This window comes from Saccostrea cucullata, unplaced genomic scaffold (genome assembly GCF_032062105.1).
Source record: "Saccostrea cucullata isolate Sc308-1 unplaced genomic scaffold, CSIRO_AGI_Scuc_v1 ctg3485, whole genome shotgun sequence".
Taxonomy (NCBI): domain Eukaryota; kingdom Metazoa; phylum Mollusca; class Bivalvia; order Ostreida; family Ostreidae; genus Saccostrea; species Saccostrea cuccullata.
The window spans coordinates 46123-65303 of record NW_026919658.1 but is presented as its reverse complement, the minus strand read 5'-3'; the positions used below and the strand labels follow the sequence as shown (position 1 = coordinate 65303).

Below are 19181 nucleotides of genomic sequence, written 5' to 3'. Positions count from 1 at the left end.
TTGAAACACTGTCAGTTTGTCGTAGAAGACCTTCTCTTGTATACGTACATGTACATGGAACATGCTGAAAATTTACTGAACTAAAAAAACCTAGTACTGAATAATTGAAAAAAGCATATATTTTAATGAATTAAGAAATATATATTCAAACAATGAGAAACATAGAGTCTTATATTTCACTTTTATTGTTAATAAATGGTCATAATGAAACATTCACTTCAAGGCACTCTGGTCATTTAATCGTGAAAGAAACACATCGATCAAACGTTCACTAGACGTTCATTATACGGTTTCTTTTGAATGAGACTGTATTGACAGAAGTTCAAAGTCACAAAAGTTGCTGGTACGTAAATTTTCCTCAGTTCTTCAATCCAGTACACTGTATGCCGAAAGTACAGGTCCATTTAAAGCCTTCCACTTGCTAGTGGTGACGTCTCAATATAAGTGAATTTTTGAAGTGGCGTAAAGTACACAAACAATCATTTATAAATTAATAAGTAAAAGACAAAAGTGAAAAAAAAATTATCAATTCATGAGACCCTAAGTGGAAAATGCAAGGTAAAATTGGTTTCTAAATGGTTTTCACAGATTCCCAAACGTTGGGGGAAGGGGGGCAATATATGACACTTTGAGTATAATAACATGAATAATTTAAATGTGTAAACATGCTTGAACATATTGAACTTCAGAGGACATGAAGTTTTCAAGGAAAATCTGAGAGATTTTGTGAATTTTGTAAAGCAGGGGATGTTCACTCCTCCATAGCACCTGATCCCATTTTTGGATGCTTTGACGGCACCGAATCACTATCGTAACTTTCATTTTATCGTACGAAGTATAACTTTCCCGGAAGTTTGAAGTGCATTGTGATGTCCATATTTCAATGAGAAAACATAAAAATATTATGAATTTATTTAAGAGTCAACAGAATTACTTCGAGTCCTTCTGAAGAACAAAATAATCATGTTCCATCGACTCCTCAATACATGCTTCCTCTGAGATTTTACTCAAAGCATTGAGAGTTCCATTCCCATTTTTGATATTTTTGTCAGAAAGCGTTTCAACATTTTCCTTCCTATTTATTCCATGTAAATGTGAATGGATGAACGGGTTTCCATCAGACTCATTAACTTCCTTCATGGGTTCAGAGGTTAAGCAATTGTATGTATCTTTCTTACTTTCTTGTGGTATATCTGGAAGCTTGGAGCGTTTAGGGTAATCTATTAATACCTGTCTAGTAGAAGAAGGGGAGCATGATCTGTTCTCTTTGGACACCGATTGCTATGAAAAAGAACAATCTAATTTCATATCACTGATATTTGACACTGCGATTAAAAACACATCTAAATTATTTTTATGAAGGAATAAATAAATATTCAGAACATAAAAAGATAAATGCGTAAAACAGTATTTAAAATAGAAAAAGTACCATTGTGTCGGACACTTCATGGTACACATCTTCGTCGCTATGATATGATATGGCATTGGTCGTAATTGCTGTGATACTATCTTGTCCACTATAAGAGGCATTCAGAATTCCAGTATTTCTTGTAGACTTATTCCTGTTATAAAAAAATAGAGGTACTGTGAACACTTAGCCCAATAAATGACACCCCACCTCCCAGATGATTATGATAAGTATGGCAAAATCAATGTTTTGCTCTTGAAGACCAGAAATAATTTCCAGATCAAAAGGTTAAATACAAGGCACTCAATGGCATTATGTAATAAAGACTCCATGAAAGAATCATTAAATTTTATTCAGTTATGTAGTATGAGTTGCAGATAAGAGATAGATACCTTTTTAATATTATTTTAAATTGACGACGGATTTTTCCGTTATATCCGGATCATGACAAGGAGCACACGCTGGATGTGACCGGTCAGAAGGGGAGGCTCACTCCTCCATGGCACCTGATCCCATCTCGGATGTTTTGAAGGTCCATGTTTGCTCTGTTCTTATTTTGTATTGTTTATAGACATAGACTTTTGATCTTGAATACATTTCTTTATCTCCATGTTTCATAGAAAGAATGACAGAATCAATGTTTTCCCATGGGAAACCCGAAACATGTGTCCGATTAAAAAGTGGTGAAAAATGGCACTATGTGTGACAAAGAATCTGTGAAAGCTTCATTAAATTCCATTGCGGATTCGGTTGCGGATAAGAAATGAGTACACTGAAGCGTAAAAGACGGGTGAACATCCCGATCAACATATTATTTTCCACTTTTTTAAGCAGGGGGTATAATGACAATAGTGTCTCCCAAACTAGCTGCAGGGTAGCTTCGTTCTGGTCATATTATACCCCCTACTTGAAAAGTGGGAGGGTATATAGTGATCTGGTTGTCCGTCTAGCTGTACGCCCGTCCGTCTCCTACGCTTACGGGTATCCTTCTCTTATCCGTCACCCCTGCTATACCACTGAATGAAATTTAATGAGACTTTTACAGAATGTTTGTTTCAAGGTGCCATGATTTTGCACCTCTTATTATACCCCCTCCCCCCGCTTGAAAAGCGGGAGGGTATATAGTAATCGGTATGTCCGTCCGTCCGTCTGTTACGCTTTGGGGTACCCGTCTCTTATCCGCAACTCCTCTCATACCACTGAAGGAAATTTAATGAAACTTCCACAGAATCTTTATTACATATTGCCATTGTGCACCTCCTATTTTACTTTTTGATCTGACATATATTTTGGATTTTCTAGAGCAAAACATGGACACTGCAATTATATTCATATGGGAGGCGGGGAGGGGGTATCATTTAGTGAGCTCATTGCTCACAGTACATCTAGTTTTATTTTTTGATTGGATACATACAAGGGTTGTCCCGTAAAATCGTGGACAAGTTGCCTAGTTTGAAAAATAATCATCACTGCGTTCTGAAATTTTCACCACTTTTTAGTAGATAAATTATGAATATACATAGCAAATTTCAAATAGATTTATGCATAGGTAAACAAATTGTGATATTTTATGTTATGTACTGTATCGCCCTAAGGCGCACGGATGATAACGTCAAAGTGTCTTAAACAGCGTCACGTTTCATCTTTGCTAAACTTAAAGTTGGATAAGCCCCACTTAAATTAGAAATTTTATTGATTTACATATGTGAGTATCTATAACCAGTTAAGAAACCAATGTGGTACACTCATGCGATCTTCAGAATATTTATTAGCAAGTTACAGACAGTATTCTCACCATCATTCAACTAAAACAGAATCTCACATCGACGGTCGACAGTGACAGCGTCCTATGCTATTACAAATGGCAGTCTGTCCATATGTTTTGTACTATCTGGGGACTCGACCACGAAGACTTCACTAAGAAAACTTTCATTTCATTTATATACTAAAGATCTGGTGATATTTTTCATATTTTCTTTCTTCTGTATTCATTTAAAGTCTCTTAAGGCGTCATTACAACATCCTAATCTATCTGAACTGCTCTCCAGTGCGCCGTAACGTCATAAAAAGTAGCCATTTTTCGTGTATTGTGTTTATTACTTTCCCATTTCAAATGCTCGGGAAACTGCCAAAAATTAAGCAAATGCCTTGAAATTTTTAAAAAGACGACAGAATTGATTAAGGAATGGAATTAGGATAATTTTCATCCTAATCTCATGTATTGAAAACTTTTATTATGAATTAATTCTTATGTCTTCTCTAATATAACCTTGCTATTTTTACCGTGCGCCGTAAGACCGTACCTTGTGCACATTCAAGCAGAATAAAATCTTTATTTTTGAATATATATTATCAAAAACATTATGATTCACTTAAATATGATGAATAAACATTTACTGAAAATTTAAGCTTAGTGCGCCCATTACTTTTCGAGAAAAACGCTTTGTCCACGATTTTATGGGACAACCCTCGTACTTCGGGTTTCCCATAGCGAAGCAATGAAATGGAACTCTTTATATAGTGTTGAAGGGTAAAATACCCATCTCTTATCCGCAACTCCTCCCATACCACTGAATAAAATGTCATGATAATTTTACAGATTCTTTGTTACATCATGAAATTGTGCACCTCCTATTTTACTTTTTGATGTAACAATTATTTTGCGTTTCCTAGAGCAAAACATGGATTTTGCCAATATAATCATATGGGAAACGTGAGGTATCATTTATACAGCTCCATGCTTAGTAATGTCCCTAATAAATGCACATTATACAAAAAAAGGGGAAATCTAGCTGAATCCCTTATTTGATAAAAATAGTACGAATACTTCTTCAATCATCGACTAATGCTTATTCAAATGTTCATACATCATATAAATGACTTTTAATCATCAATCTAGGTCTAAGGTACTAAAAAGTGTTCCTTTTTTCCTTTCCAGGGAAAAACTTTACTCACCTTCTTTGGCAAACTTTTCTGATGAACGGTACAAGGGAAACAATTCCAGCGCCCACTATTGCTGCAATCAAGTGGGTAAACAGAGGAAAAACTACATCTAAAATCAGTGAAAAGAAGAGATTTATCAATTTATTTAATAATTTTATATTATATTTTTGTTAATAACATTCGAGACTACTGTCATTTACTTAATGTTTTATCTTTATTTATTGTTTATGTAAATGTAAATTTCTTAAAGAATTAATGTGTAGCTTTTTAAAAGCATTTCATGGATATCTTAATTGTATTGTGCATCATATTTGTTTCTGTTGCATCACTAACGCTATTGAATACTTGAACATTATCAAATCTTGATTAAACTACTAGTATTCAAGACTTGGTTCTTTTCATTCAAATGGACTTCTCAAAGAAGCACTCTTTTTTATAGCTGACGCCTTATTTTGACAATTTAAACCGGTATTATAATCATACGGAGAAACACAACTGATAATATAGATCAGAAAACCTTTCTAGTGGTTAAAGGTATGGCGTTAGGGGCAATAACATGTGAAAGCCAGAAGTTGAGGGTAGGGGATTGTCTTTTTGTTCAAAGGTAATTTATTTGTCTTTTGAAATAATTATTTATTTTCGTTTAATTAAAGTTCGAGCTACATATTTGTAAAAGTAAAGGAGCTTCCGTACATTGTCCTAATCACCCCTACTAATGTGTTCGGAAGCTTTTATTTTTCGATATTCTGCAAATTATAAAACCCGATGAGTTCAGAGTAGCTCTAGCAGTGGCTCTGGCGAGAGTTAGCGAGACGTCAGCGAGATAGGGTAAATTATTCACGGAAATGTGGCTAGGAAGTGACTAGCACGTGGAGGCATGGTAAACAGAAAAATTATGTTGCGTTTCAGTTTTCACCACCCTAGAATCAGCTGATAATGTCTGTTGAAATGTACTTCAGTCAATCGATCTCTTTTACATTCATTCAAACTTAAATAAGTATTCTCTATAATACAATTTTCTGCAGTCATGAATTCGAATTTCTTTTTGGACAAATATTTTTTCATGGGAACCCGGACTATATTTTTTGGCGTCAGATTAGCAAATGAGGCACCAGCACGATTTTAACTGACCAATCAGCTGAATGAGTATTGCATTATGGGTTACTACGAATACTACAGGAATTTTACGCTTGAAAAAAAGGAAAATCTTACGGTAAATGAAAAGCATTTTTAAAAATATTATTTTTATGCTTATAATAACAAACAATTCATTTGTTAAATAGACGGCGGAAGTCTAGGTTTCTGAAGTCATACTGCAAAAGTAATTTGCGTCTGTATTAATTCCTTCGTTGTACTTTCGGTAAATACATTTGCCAGGTGAATTCCCTGGCCGAACACGTGATCACGTGATCACGAACGTAAACAAAGTTTTGTCCATTTAAATGCATAAGAGATGCTCTCGTTTTCCTTACCCTTGAAGTGCTATTCATTCAACGATTGGTCAGTTGCTCGTGGTGAGATCCCCTGTGCGAATTTATAACAATAGCCATATAAGGCAAACAAAGGTTTGTCAGTGTAGATGATAATGCACATTTTTTACCAGCGAATCGGTCACTAGTGAAATTTTCGCCGAAAAGTATAAGATATATTGTTATTTTAACACCCGGGCCTTTTTAGTCACCCTTTTTCTGTTGAAAATCATGAAAGTCTTTCAGAAAAGTCTGGAAACATTTATTACAGGACATCTTTTCAAAAGAAACAGGCTATAGCAATATCATGTTTACTGCCGATTTTATTTATAAAACCGGTTCTACCCTATAACCTTTGAATAGATCAACCTAAACCACGTGTCTTGAATTTAAATCACAATAACATTAGTAGGGGTGCTAATGTTAAAATAAGCCGTCAACCGTAAAAGTCAGCGCGTCTCACAAGAATCCAATTATCCGCCAGAAAGACAAGATATATTGAATTTTATTTGAAAATTGATATAATAAAATTAATACATAATGTCTTATTCTTCTAAGAATACGAATTAATCAATTATTTTTCTAGTTAGAATTGTAAATCTTCAAAGTATCAAAATAAATCAATATTTTAATTTCAGAAAAGTTTACCAGAACGGCTTGATGAAGCTAAATCCATCTTATTCTGAATTCCCGAGGCATTTAAATGATCATCCCTTCCATTGCCTGTTTCTAAATCTGTCGCTGCTTTTGCTGTAATTTCATTGTATCTCGGCTGTTTTCCTGGAATAAACGTATGTATAGCTGTAGCTCTCAAAAAGCATATTTCTTATAACCGTTGTAAATAACCTCCCTGGTCCTGAAATGGAAACCACCGAAAAAAGATTGCCTATGTACACTGCCATTTTGGACGACAAGATAATTCGGGCCCACGCACTTCTTAAAGATATAAAATATGACAAGACAGTTCATTGTGTCAAAGGAATAGTTTAAAATCAAACTTTGTACAGAGGGAAGGTTAGAATTGCGAGTAAATAATCATAAAATGAGCGCAATTTTTTGTAAGAAGTAAATATACACTTTTTTTCTATGGGCAGCACTGTAGCTCTCTGGTCATTTATCCCGGGTTTTTTTTAGATCAGCGGACTACATAACTGCAACTATAAAATGTAAAAAAGGAAATATATGGACATAATGAACAGTTTTCAAGCTCAAAAGTCCATAAAACAATATAAAATGGGAGCGGAGCAAACACAGACCCCCAAAACATCAGAGTTTGGATCAGATGTCATGAAGGAGGGAGCGTCCCCTGCCGATCGGAGACTCCTACCGTGTGTTCCTTGTCATGATCGGGAAATACCGGGAAAATTCGTCGTCATGTTTGTACTTTGACAAAAATGAGTGTCATTATCAATGGAAATTCCAATTGTATTTACATAAATTTTATTTCTTTTTGAAGGTCTATCACTTATTAACAATATTAAGTCTGTTTCCAGAATGGACCGTTGTTTTGTCAAAAATTACCAATGCAGGATGAAATCTAAGTTGATTTATTCCATTATAAATACAACATGTAGTAATTTGTGTATGTATATACTAAAATCCTGCTGAAAAACAACACTTTAATCACATGTGTTAACTTCAACTTTCTCTCGTAAATTTCTTTTATTAAGTAGCAATAAACCATTATCGCATTCATATGGAATTCAAGCATGTTCTACAGTTGATTCAATATACAAGGGCACGCTCTGTGTACGAACAATATCTCAAACGCGGCAAGCTAATTGCAAACAATCTTCACCTTTGTATATGGAAAAGTCTAGCGACGCAGCTTTATCGTATAATGAACATGTTCATAGTTTTCATGGAATCAGCGAATGTGAAACCGTCTGCGGTATTTAAATGCTTGTCTTTCGAGTTCACCCCAGTTATGACTAAAGTATATCATGCTTCCTTTAATTTTCAGGCCTAATTTTTATTTGCAAAATGAAGTTTATCTCCAATAAACTAACATAATGTAGCCCGTGTAAAAGATGGTCTGTCCTCAAAAATAAAATATCACGTTTAAACTATATTAAGTCGCATGCTCTCAAACTGAATCGTTCATTTTGTTCGTCAGAAAACACTTTTCTTTAATTTATGTTGCTTGACGTTCTAAGTAAATAACATATCTTGTACTTGTTGTAATTTGAGTAATATTCAACAATGCATATAGTCGTGGCATTTCCTAATGGGGACGTTGTTTAAAAGGAAGTCTTTATATTTGTCACATTATATATTATTATTTGTCACATGATTAGTATTTCACGTGGCGTAGTGGTTAGAGCGTATGCTCTAGAGTCGCAAAGTAAGGAGTCAATCCTTACCTCGCGGGTTCGAATCCCACTGTGGGACGTGGAGACCGGTCCTTCGGATGAGACCGTATAAACCAAGGTCCCGTGTCGCAGTAGGTGCTGGCACGAAAAGGATCCCTCCCTGCTCAATGGCCCTGAGTGCTGAGTATACGACAAAATTTGCAGCTCTCCACCGGCAAGTGGTGGCGTCTCCATATGAGTGAAAAATTCTCGAGACGGTCGTAAAACAATACACAATCAATCAATTGTCACATTATTGATATGTTATTTGCAAATAAGTTGATGATACAAGGATTTCAACAACCTCGTTTAAATTCAGCTTTTGTAAACTCTGTGATAATACCGTATAACGGGTATTTTTTACGTGCTGCTAATTTTTTACTAATTTTTACGGGTTTTGTAAATCCGTAAAATTAAAACGCGTAAAATTTCAAACGGCTCGTGTGAATTTTCACCATCGTATGTGTAAAATCAATGCTAATTGCCATTAAGCTCACTCCCTGGAGGCTATATAATTAGTGCACTGTAGGTATTTTTAAGCAATTTTAAGTCAATCATCAGTTGGGATCATACAGGTAAATCTCAATTAACTTGAATACTATACAAACATCGTCAATGAATTCATCAGTTAGACCTACCTGGTTACTCTTTTTATGTATTTTTACGAGACGCATAACTTCTGATAATGACTTAATAATTACAGGTCTTCTAATTATACATGTGTTTTCAATCTTTGACACTTTCTTCTGTTTCATTTGCTTTGAATAAAATTTTCTTAATAAACTTTCACTTCATATATGCTAGTTTGAGTTGTCTCTCTTTGTTTTCGGTAAATACCAGATGAGCACGTGGTGTGCCTAGCTATGTGTTTTATAAAACATGAATAAATGAAGGGTACATTTTCATGTATATAAAGGTAAATGACAAAAAAAAATTGATACATAATGTAATTTATGGCATTGTTTATGCTGTTATAATTTAATATCTCTCTCTCTTCCTCTCTCTCTCTCTCTCTCCCTGTCTTACATCGGGTTTTCAAACATATTAGTTGTACATAAACACATTCAAAGTGCTAATGATCAGTGATCTGGAATTTTACATCAGATGATTTTAATTTTTACGGACATGTTCAATTCGTAAAAAAATAACGCGTAAAAATTTAAATCACCCTTTTTGGACCAAAATTCGTAAAAATTTACAGCAGTAAAAATTACCCGTTATACGGTATAACCTTACATTTAGTCATCTTCCGGCACACTTTTTTATACAATATGGTGATAAAGAAAGGTATGTCAACTTAAAGTTCAATAAAACAACACAGATCGGGAGCAGAGCAAACAAGGTACTCCAAAAACATCAGAGATGGGATCAGGTGCTATGGAGGAGTGAGCACCTCCTGCTGACCGGTCACATTTGTCATATCTCTTTCATTATCTAGCGTATAGTTTCCAAAATACCTTGAGAAGCTTTACCTATCTTCTTTTTGTCCAGTCCGCTTGAATGATCGTTTCTTCTGTTGTCATTATGTACATCACTTATTTCTTTTGCCAATGAATTACTGCAGTTTTCCTGTTTGTCATTGAAACCTTTGCTTTGATTAGAATTCTCTATTTAAAAAAAATCTCTTTTAAATAAAATTTTAAATGCTTTACTTAAACATGCATTACTTGTCCGGTTTTACAAGTAGACTATTGAACTTGCTAGAAAGATGGATCTTACGATGAAGATATTTGTTATCTTATTACTTCTACTTAAAACAGAATCTAAAATTCTGCCAAGACCTGGCATCAGACGTAATAGTTGTTATCAAATTTGTACAGTTTTTAACCATGCTTTTCTTCTTTAGATGAAGGTATTTCAAAGATCTGTTTAAGTATTTCTCACTTATAACATTTCATATAATGAATGGATTCCTATGCCTTTTTACACTTACAATGTTATTATTATATATTTATATTAAGTTGAAATTCTAAACAACAGAAACGCCAGCAGTAAAATTTAGGTAAGATATTGCGTTTTATGTTATCCTAAATGCTTTTATTAGTTTGTAGAATGTAGTTACAATATAACTACATTAACAGGCAGAAAAAATATGTAAGGGTTTAATTTTTATTGATAATATGTAAGATTATGAGTGTTACCTGCGTCTGAACATGTAATGTTCATATAATTGTTGTCCTCGGTGTTCGCGGGGATTCTTGAGAAAATTAAATATTTTTCCTGTCCAAGTATGACCATAATATTCCAAGAATAACAAATTTTCTTGCCAAATCTGTGACAATTCCCTTGGAAGCGGCAATCTTTTTTGTGGAATAATTTCTCTGCAAAATTATTTGATTATAAATAAATATTTCATCTTTAAAACAGCAATAATTTCCCTTAAAACAACTCATATTTTGAATGAGGTTAATTTTAAAAATTCGTATGACATTTTCTCTTATTAAAATTAGATAGATCTTCCACCTTTCTCAATAGAAAAAGATACAGATGGACCAGGCCAGGCTTGGGTTGTGGAAAAACATGGCAAACATTCCTTGTCCCGTATCTCTGCAAGAGTTTTCAGTGCGACATCAAAACTATGTTTCCTGCAGCAAACATTGAAACAAAAGCTGAAATGTCGGAAAGTACTAACAAACCTTGATTTGGGATGGCCCTAATAAAATAATACAATAGTAAAGTATAGTTAACTGGGGTACCAATGTAAAAACTTTGAAACTTTGATTTGCTATAGTGGAAACTTTGGAACTTTGATTCACTATAGTGAATAATAGTAAACTATAGTTAAGTATAGTTTACCATAGAATTTTTTTTGTTAGAGTGTCATTGTCTTAAAGCTGAATACCAAAGACACTCACAACAGTTGTTGCACACGTCAGTGCAGTATACAAACAAACAAACACAAATATATGGTTAACTGCAATAAAATGTAAACAAAGGAGATGCAAGATAACCAGCCCGAACACGGGTTGCCATTCTTCGCCGATACCCGTGACAATAAAGCAGTCAGGTGTGACGAATCTGAAGGGTATACCCTAGGTTTTGATGTATCGTAGATATTATTATCGAAAATGGCGTATGCCTATAAAACGAGTCGTGTTCAGCTTTAAAATATTTAAATCAATAAACATGGACATAGGCATCACAAGGGCGTTTATGAAAATAATTAAAAACGAAAAAAAAGCTAGAATACTAGAATATTAACCTAAATTAATGCCAAAAACATACTGTCATCAAGTTGAATAAAAAAATTGTTACTTACTCGTCATAAGATATGTAGTCTCCGACTGTTTTTGTGGCTGTTCCGGGGCTGCTTAGTATAGCTATATCTGTAAAAGAAAATACTGGAAATATAAGAACATCAAAATTTAGGTTGTTTATATTTTTATCCACTAATAACTTTTTCAAAAAATCTTACACAACTGTATAACCAAACCAAGAAAACATCTTTTGCAAAACATGATTCTTCAACTAAAATCTTCTTGAACTACATTTTTGTAGGCTGCTTTTTGTTGGCATTCATTCTACTCTTATTCGCTGGATTTCCTTGTGTTCCAATTTACGAAACAAATTTTCTTTTTGTATACATGAACTTTTTTTTAGGAAGTAAATAAGGCATGTTGAATCCTGATACGTGGTTTGCTTTTTTCCACATTATAAATAGTTCTTTTGTTAAGAGGATTTCTCTTCCTTCCTTGTGATACATTTTTTGTCTTTGAAACTGAAAAAGTACACTTTCATCTACTATTAATGACGTATTAACTTGTCTTGGATATATTTTTATGTTAATATTGTAATTCTAAGAGTAATTAAAAATCGTATAATATAGGAAAGAGCAAAATCTAGAAGCTTAAGTATTTCTTAACGTAGGAGACTAGAGGCTAGAGAATTTTATACTTAAAACATTGCAGTGACGTCATGTAATTGTCTTAAAAGTACTTTATATTTCAGAATGTATTGAAAATAGTCCAATATTATTTAGAGAAGGCCACTATTAAATATTATATTGGACTGCAAGTGACAGCCAGAGAACAAAAAACAAACACAAATTGTTTAATATTACATATTTAATTTGTTAAATTTACAATAATTGAAATGCTTTAGAGAAAAAAACGTAATCCCCAGCCGTGTTTATTTCCTTATTTGATCCAAAAGAAAAAAAATGAACTCTCGTTGCACTTCACTTTCTTTGGCTCCGATGTGGACACTGTAGACGATTTCTGAATGATATCACTTACACCCTGTAATTGCTCCTTAGATGTTCGCTTGTATGCACGTATTGCCGATGGCCTGTGCCTAGTTTTTCCGCTATAAGTTGTTTGTCAACACCAGCAGCATAAAGGCGTGTGGTAGCAGTAGCCCGAAAAGAGTGGTTAGTAAAAATATCCATCAAAGCCTGCTTCCTTACACATTTTGGCCACAGTCTGTTGTAAGTTGTATACGCCTGCAGGGATACTGTCATACCATATATTTTCCCTAGGTGTGGATTTTGGTCTAATATAAAGTGCATTAGATTTTCCATTTTGGGGCTTCAAAAGAATTCAAGAAACATATACAAAAGGCAAAAAAATCAAATAAAGCAAAGATTTCGCAAAAAAAATATTCAATAGAATATGCTAAAAGATTTATTATTTTACTTACTGGAAACTCGTGTACTTTTCATAAATTTTTACTTCAAATCACTCGGGCTGGGCATGATTTTCGTATGCTCTTGTGACTTTGGCTTCCTCTTTTCCGATGTTTAATCCCTAGATCATGAGTTGCACTTCGAAACCTCTTCCATGTACTCTGAGTATCTAACATTATTTGCAGATGTTTTGATGGTGTGTTGAGAATTTTCACCAACTCTCAAACTCCTGTGTTCTTGAGCAGCATGAAGTGCAAAATTAAGTCCAACACCGTATAATAATGTATCCAGAAGACGCTTGGGTGAGTCCGTTCCTAAGTTGCCCTTTTGCCACATATTTTCTTGTTCTATATTGTGATAATGTCTGCTTTCCGTTTTTAAGTCCAACACCTTGTTTAGATAGGTTTTTCATTTTAGCATCTAAAACTCCGTATCATCCAGAAAACTGACGAATCTTTCATTTGATCTCAAAGGTGCTGTATCGATATAATTATTTCGTAAATTATGTTCGAATAGTATTATTTTCCAGCCTTGTTTCTAACTTCAAGTATGGAAAACTTCAGAGCTGAATTTAAACTCTCATTAGACATAGTGAGTAGTTTGCCTTCTAAACTCCTAGCATTTTTCCAAGAATCAAACACACTTACTGCTCAACACGTCTTGTTGATGGTATTTGTTGGCTTGGAATTGGAAGCAAAATCTTCTACGTCCCGTTCCTGTAAAGGCATTGGAAATCGCTCGGAACTGTTTGCGTTTTTGATTTCTATGGGCCTGAATTAAGAGGTCATTGCTGCATCAACATCTAATATATAAGAAGAACTGTCACTTTTCAAATCAAAGTAAATTTGGTTTGATCCTTGTTTCTTAGTCTAAATCTAGAATGTCCTTCAAAATAACGTCGGAATTTTCGTCGGTTGAATTCGCACTGGCATCGCGAAATTTATTTTGTGTGAAAGGGTACTCATTATGTGAATCTTTTTAACGCTTCAAGACACCCTGGACTAAATTCCTTACAAGGAGCATCTAACGTGTTTATTCTACTTTTTGGGCCTACTTGTCAGTACAATATTATCAGTGTCCCCATAAATGTACCTACAGCGTCAATACTTTGTTTCATTAAAAAGATTCTTTCCGAACACCCCTTATGTAGCCTCATTTATCCAAGAGAAAACCAGTTAAAATAAGAGTACGGTCTAAAAACTAGAGGCATTGTGAGCAATGAGCGCACTAAATGATACCCCATCCCCCGCCTCCCATATGAATATAATGGGAGTGTCCATGTTTTGCTGTAGGAAACCCAAAATATGTGTAGGATCAAAAAGTAAAATAGGAGGTGCACAATGCCTGAATGGCAATATGTAATTAAATATTCTATGAAAGTTTCATTAAATTCACTCAGTGGTATAAGAGGAGTTGCGGATAAGAGATGGGTACCTCAAAGCGTAAAAGACAGACGGACGGACTGACATACTGAATACTATATACCCTCCCGCTTTTCAAGCGGGAGGTATGATAATGGAAGTGCTCTAGTAGTTTTTCTGTGGAGAGAAAAACCTTTTAATACGAGTATCAAATTATAACAATAAGAAGTGATTTATGAACCGCTTTTTCTTCTGTGAATTGAAGCCGAGATTTTAGAATTGTGTATGCCGTTTAACTTATTAATTCTAGTAAATTAAATGCAAATTAGTAACTAGAGGTACTGTGGGCAACGAGCTCACTAAACGATACCCCCGCTTTCTATATGATTATAATGACAAAGTCCCCGTTCTGCTCTTGGAGACCCAAAATAAGTGTCGGATCAAAAAGTAAAATAGAAGATGCACAATGGCATTATGTAATAAACAATCTATGAAAGTATCATTAAATTTTTAGTGGTATAGGAGGAGCTGCGGATAAGAGATGGGTGTCCTTCAATATTACAGAAAACATGGCAGTGTTCATGTTTTGCTCTGGTAAACCCAAAATATGTTTCCGATCAAAAAGTGAAATAGGAGGTGCACAATGGAGATATATAACAAAGATTCTGTGAAAGTCTCATTAAATTTCATTCAGTGGTAAAGAGGAGTTGCGGATAAGAGATAGTACCCCAAAGCGTAACAGACGGACGGACGGACGTACAGTCCGCTAGACGGACGGACGGACATCCCGATTACTATATACCCTCCCGCATTTTAAGTGTGGGGTATAATGAGAATGAAAAGTCTTATAACTGACTTAAGGTAGGATTCTTCTCTGGTTTCTGACTAGATGGAATATTCAAAGTACATTTGTTGATATGTCTTATATATTTAGATGTAAGAGATTTAAAAGATCAGATTTTTCTTTCCTCGTCATAATTATACAACTTTAAATAGAAATGGTAAACTGCATTTGAAAACTAGCAGGGACTATATTTTTGGCGGAATGGTGGCGTATGAAAATATCTTCTTTGTCTGCCTCTCAAAATTATTATAGAACATTGAATTTAGTTATAATTTTTATGCAATCAAAAACAAGACAAAAGTTTCAAATGTAAGTTAAATTAATAATGAGGTACTAAAGTTTCAAAATATATCAAATAAATAAGATTTTTAACACATACTAGAACTATGTTGGCTTTTAAATGCTTCAAATCTAAGTACAGATTTGAACCAAAAATCCTTAAAAAGTGTTATTTCTCTCTTAGTAAACGATCAAAACTTGTACTTTTTGTATCATTTTGTACCTTTATGTGACAACTTTACTATATGTGAAAATTGGAAAAAGTAAAATATAGGAAGCATATAAAAATAACTAATAAATCCTAAAAATTTAAGAAAAGTAGAGGAAATTCGGATTAGCAAATATCCATTTTATTTAAATTATTCATGTCAATTTGGTTATATCATCTTATAGGCCCTATATGTTAGTATTTTTTAAACCAAAAGAAAAACATTCAATCTTTTGAATTACAAGTAGGGATCGCGTGATTGGAAACAGTATAATTTTTTATTCTTAATGTCCAGGAATAAGGTAATGACCTTGACCTGACCTTGCCTCTAATATTAAACGGTCAAATTTAATCTCACTGATGCCATCACTAAGTGATATTGACCTCTTGAGTTTGTGAAAATTTCTCATTAATTTTTAAATACAAGAAATGTGAGAATCCTACCTTAAAACATTGCTCTTTAAAGCATTTATTTAAACAGAGAAAAATGACACAAAACTCAATGTACAATTTATATTTATTTATTGTGGCGAGTATTGGCCGTGGCACAGTACAAAATTGTGGGACGCCATTTCAATTAGGCGAACCCACCAAATTCAAACATCAACAATGTGTGTTTCTTTTTTCTAACCGTCCCGGGTTAACCGCGGAGGGTCAGCACACATACAAACTGTTCAAATCAATCAATCAATCAATCATTCAATCAATCAATAAGTCATATCTCAAATTCCAAATATCAAGCATATCAACTTATTTTATCAAATCTTGTATATCATATATCATTAATATCTCAAACTTCATAGATCAAACATCTCAAACTTCAAATATCAACATTTTTCATATTTCAAACCTGTACGATGTAGTACAGTTCTAAAGTATATATTACTATCACCAAGAGTAAGCTTATTAGCTTAGTTTACACTAGCATTAGCATTTCAACAAGGTGACAGTTTATTACAAGTTTCACACAAAAATTCAGTTATCATTTGACTAGGTGTGCGCAGACGCTTCACACTAATGACTTCTCCTTGAAAAAGTGCCACGACAGTTTCTTTTAGTTTAAAATATCAACCCTATGACCAACTATATGCTACCGATTTGATTTATAAACGATAGAAAGTTTCACAATTTTGCAACACTATTCGGTACGGATAATGCAAAGAGAGACTTTAGCGCATGTTTAGCACAATCCTTGAGGCTGGCAATGGACTTGATGTGGGCATCATGTGGTATATTCTTCACTTTAACTTCTCCTTGGACATCACCAGGATATTTTTCTGTGGGTACAAGGTATTCATCTCGGCAAGCAGATCAAAGCTGTTTCACTGCAAAATAAAGCAAACAAGAGGCCCAGGGGCCACAGCGCTCACCTGAGCACATCAACTTGGAAAAAGCACATATCAGATCAGAACTGAAAGTTTACTGAGGTTGGGAGGGTGGGGGGGGGGGGGGATCATAATTTGAATGGACTAGAATCTACACTACTATTATGATACTATATAAATATTACTAATCATGGCTTTAAAGTACTTCAAAAGAAGATTTCCAAAGGTTGTCCTATATATTCTTATGTAAAACTTCAGTCAGCCATTTTAGCCCCACCCTACCTTGGGGGTCATGATTTGAACAAACTTGAATCTACACTACCTGAGGATGATTCCACATGAGTTTCATCTTTTTCTGGCCCAGTTGTTCTTGAGAAGATTTTTCCTATATATTCTTATGTAAAACTTTGGTTGGCCATTTTGGCACCTCCCTATCCCGGGTTCATGATTTGAATAAGCTAGAATCTACACTACCTGAAGATACTTCAATATAAATATGACCATTCATGGCTTTGTTCTTCATGAAAAGTAGATTTTAAATGACTTTATCCCTGATCCAGAAAATATAGGTCAGATTCAGCATCGGAAACCAGCCTGGTAGAATGCTCCCCTAGATGTATAATCCATGCAAGTTTGTTTATTAAAGAGCTCAAAGTTAGTTTGAAATAAATCCTGCACCAGAAACTTTAACCTGTTCACTCATCCGGAAAATGTAGATCAGATTCAGCATCCGAGGCAAGTCTAGTAGTATGCATCCAAAGATGCATCATCCGAAGCAAGTCTGGTAGTATGTATCCTAAGATGTACGGCTCATAGTATCTTTGAAATGAAACCTGAATGAACTAGAATCTACACTACCATTATGATACCATATAAATATTACTAATCATGGCTTTAAAGTACTTCAAAAGAAGATTTCCAAAGGTTGTCCTATATATTCTTAAGTAAAACTTCAGTCAGCCATTTTAGCCCCACCCTTCCTTGGGGGTCATGATTTGAACAAACTTGAATGTACAGTACCTGAGGATGATTCCACATGAGTTTCATCTTTCCTGGTCTAGTTGTTCTTGAGAAGAAGATTTTAAAAGATTTTTCCTATATATTCATATGTAAAACTTCGATCGGCCATTTTGGCCCCATCCTACCTCTGGGGGTCATGATTTGAACAAACTTGAATCTACACTACCTGAGGATGATTCCACATGAGTTTCATCTTTTTCTGGCCCAGTTGTTCTTGAGAAGAAGATTTTTCCTATATATTCTTATGTAAAACTTTGGTTGGCCATTTTGGCACCTCCCTATCCCGGGTTCATGATTTGAATAAGCTAGAATCTACACTACCTGAAGATACTTCAATATAAATATGACCATTCATGGCTTTGTTCTTCATGAAAAGTAGATTTTAAATGACTTTCTGGGTTTGTTCTTCATGAAAAGAAGATTTTAAATGACTTTATCCCTGATCCAGAAAATATAGGTCAGATTCAGCATCGGAAACCAGCCTGGTAGAAAGCTCCCCTAGATGTATAATCCATGCAAGTTTGTTTATTAAAGAGCTCAAAGTTAGTTTGAAATAAATCCTGCACCAGAAACTTTAACCTGTTCACTCATCCGGAAAATGTAGATCAGATTCAGCATCCGAGGCAAGTCTAGTAGTATGCATCCAAAGATGCATCATCCGAAGCAAGTCTGGTAGTATGTATCCTAAGATGTACGGCTCATAGTATCTTTGAAATGAAACCTGTACCAAAAACTTTCACCTGTTTATTCAACCGAAAAATGTAGGTCAGATTCCGCATCTGAAGCAAGTCTGGTAGTATGCATTCTAAGATGTACCATGCATGCAAGTTTAGTCATTATAGGGCTCATAATATCTTTGAAATGAAACCTGCAACAAAAAGATGAATGTGTTCACTCAACCGGAAAATGTATGTCAGATTCAGCATCCGAAGCAAGTCTAATAGTATGCATTTTTAGATGTATCATTCATGCAAGTTTGTTAACTGTAGTGCTCATAGTGACTTGGAAATGAGACCTGTACTGAAAACATTAACATGTTCACTCATGCCGAAAATGTAGGTCAGATTCAGCATCTGAAGCAAGCCTGGTAGTGTGCATCTTTAAATGTATCATCCATGCAAGTTTGGTCAGCATAGGACTTATAGTTACTCAGAAATGAGACCTACACCAAAAATGTTAACCTGCTTAAAAAACATGAACCTGGTCCTTGCTTTGCTGAAACTGCAGCATCTGAAACTTTGAATAGTACAAATAAACACAATATATAGAAACATCTTCCATGCATGTCTAATCAATTTAGAACACAGTACTTAAAAAGAAAACTGCTCCAAAAACCTAAACCTTAACCC

The 19181-nt window shown here is 34.5% G+C and overlaps 1 protein-coding gene across 2 annotated transcripts; it reads right to left on the bottom strand.

Moving 5' to 3' along the window:
- Positions 1–177: 177 nt before the first annotated feature.
- LOC134235661 (uncharacterized) lies at positions 178–11743 on the bottom strand. 2 transcript variants are annotated; one of them, XM_062717803.1, is made up of 9 exons: positions 11587–11743; positions 11431–11497; positions 10635–10756; positions 10313–10492; positions 9629–9778; positions 6469–6600; positions 4364–4460; positions 1430–1562; positions 178–1281 (listed from the first exon to the last, which is right to left on the bottom strand). In XM_062717803.1, exons 1-9 carry the CDS (start codon positions 11627–11629, stop codon positions 931–933), a joined length of 1275 nt encoding a protein of 424 aa, XP_062573787.1. In that variant the 5' UTR covers positions 11630–11743; the 3' UTR covers positions 178–930. The 2 variants fall into 2 exon arrangements, with proteins under 2 accessions (XP_062573787.1, XP_062573794.1); XM_062717810.1 differs by lacking the exon at positions 9629–9778.
- Between the last annotated feature and the right edge of the window lie 7438 nt (positions 11744–19181).

Excerpts from the sequence above, each read along its gene's own strand:
- LOC134235661 (XM_062717803.1), bottom strand. The coding sequence starts at position 11,629 with ATGTTTTGCAAAAGATGTTTTCTTGGTTTGGTTATACAGTTGT. Across the intron at positions 9,779-10,312 it reads CATTACATGTTCAGACGCAG|AGAATTCTAATCAAAGCAAA; the intron begins GTAACACTCATA and ends TTTTTTAAATAG. Across the intron at positions 1,282-1,429 it reads ATGAAGTGTCCGACACAATG|CAATCGGTGTCCAAAGAGAA; the intron begins GTACTTTTTCTA and ends TCTTTTTCATAG.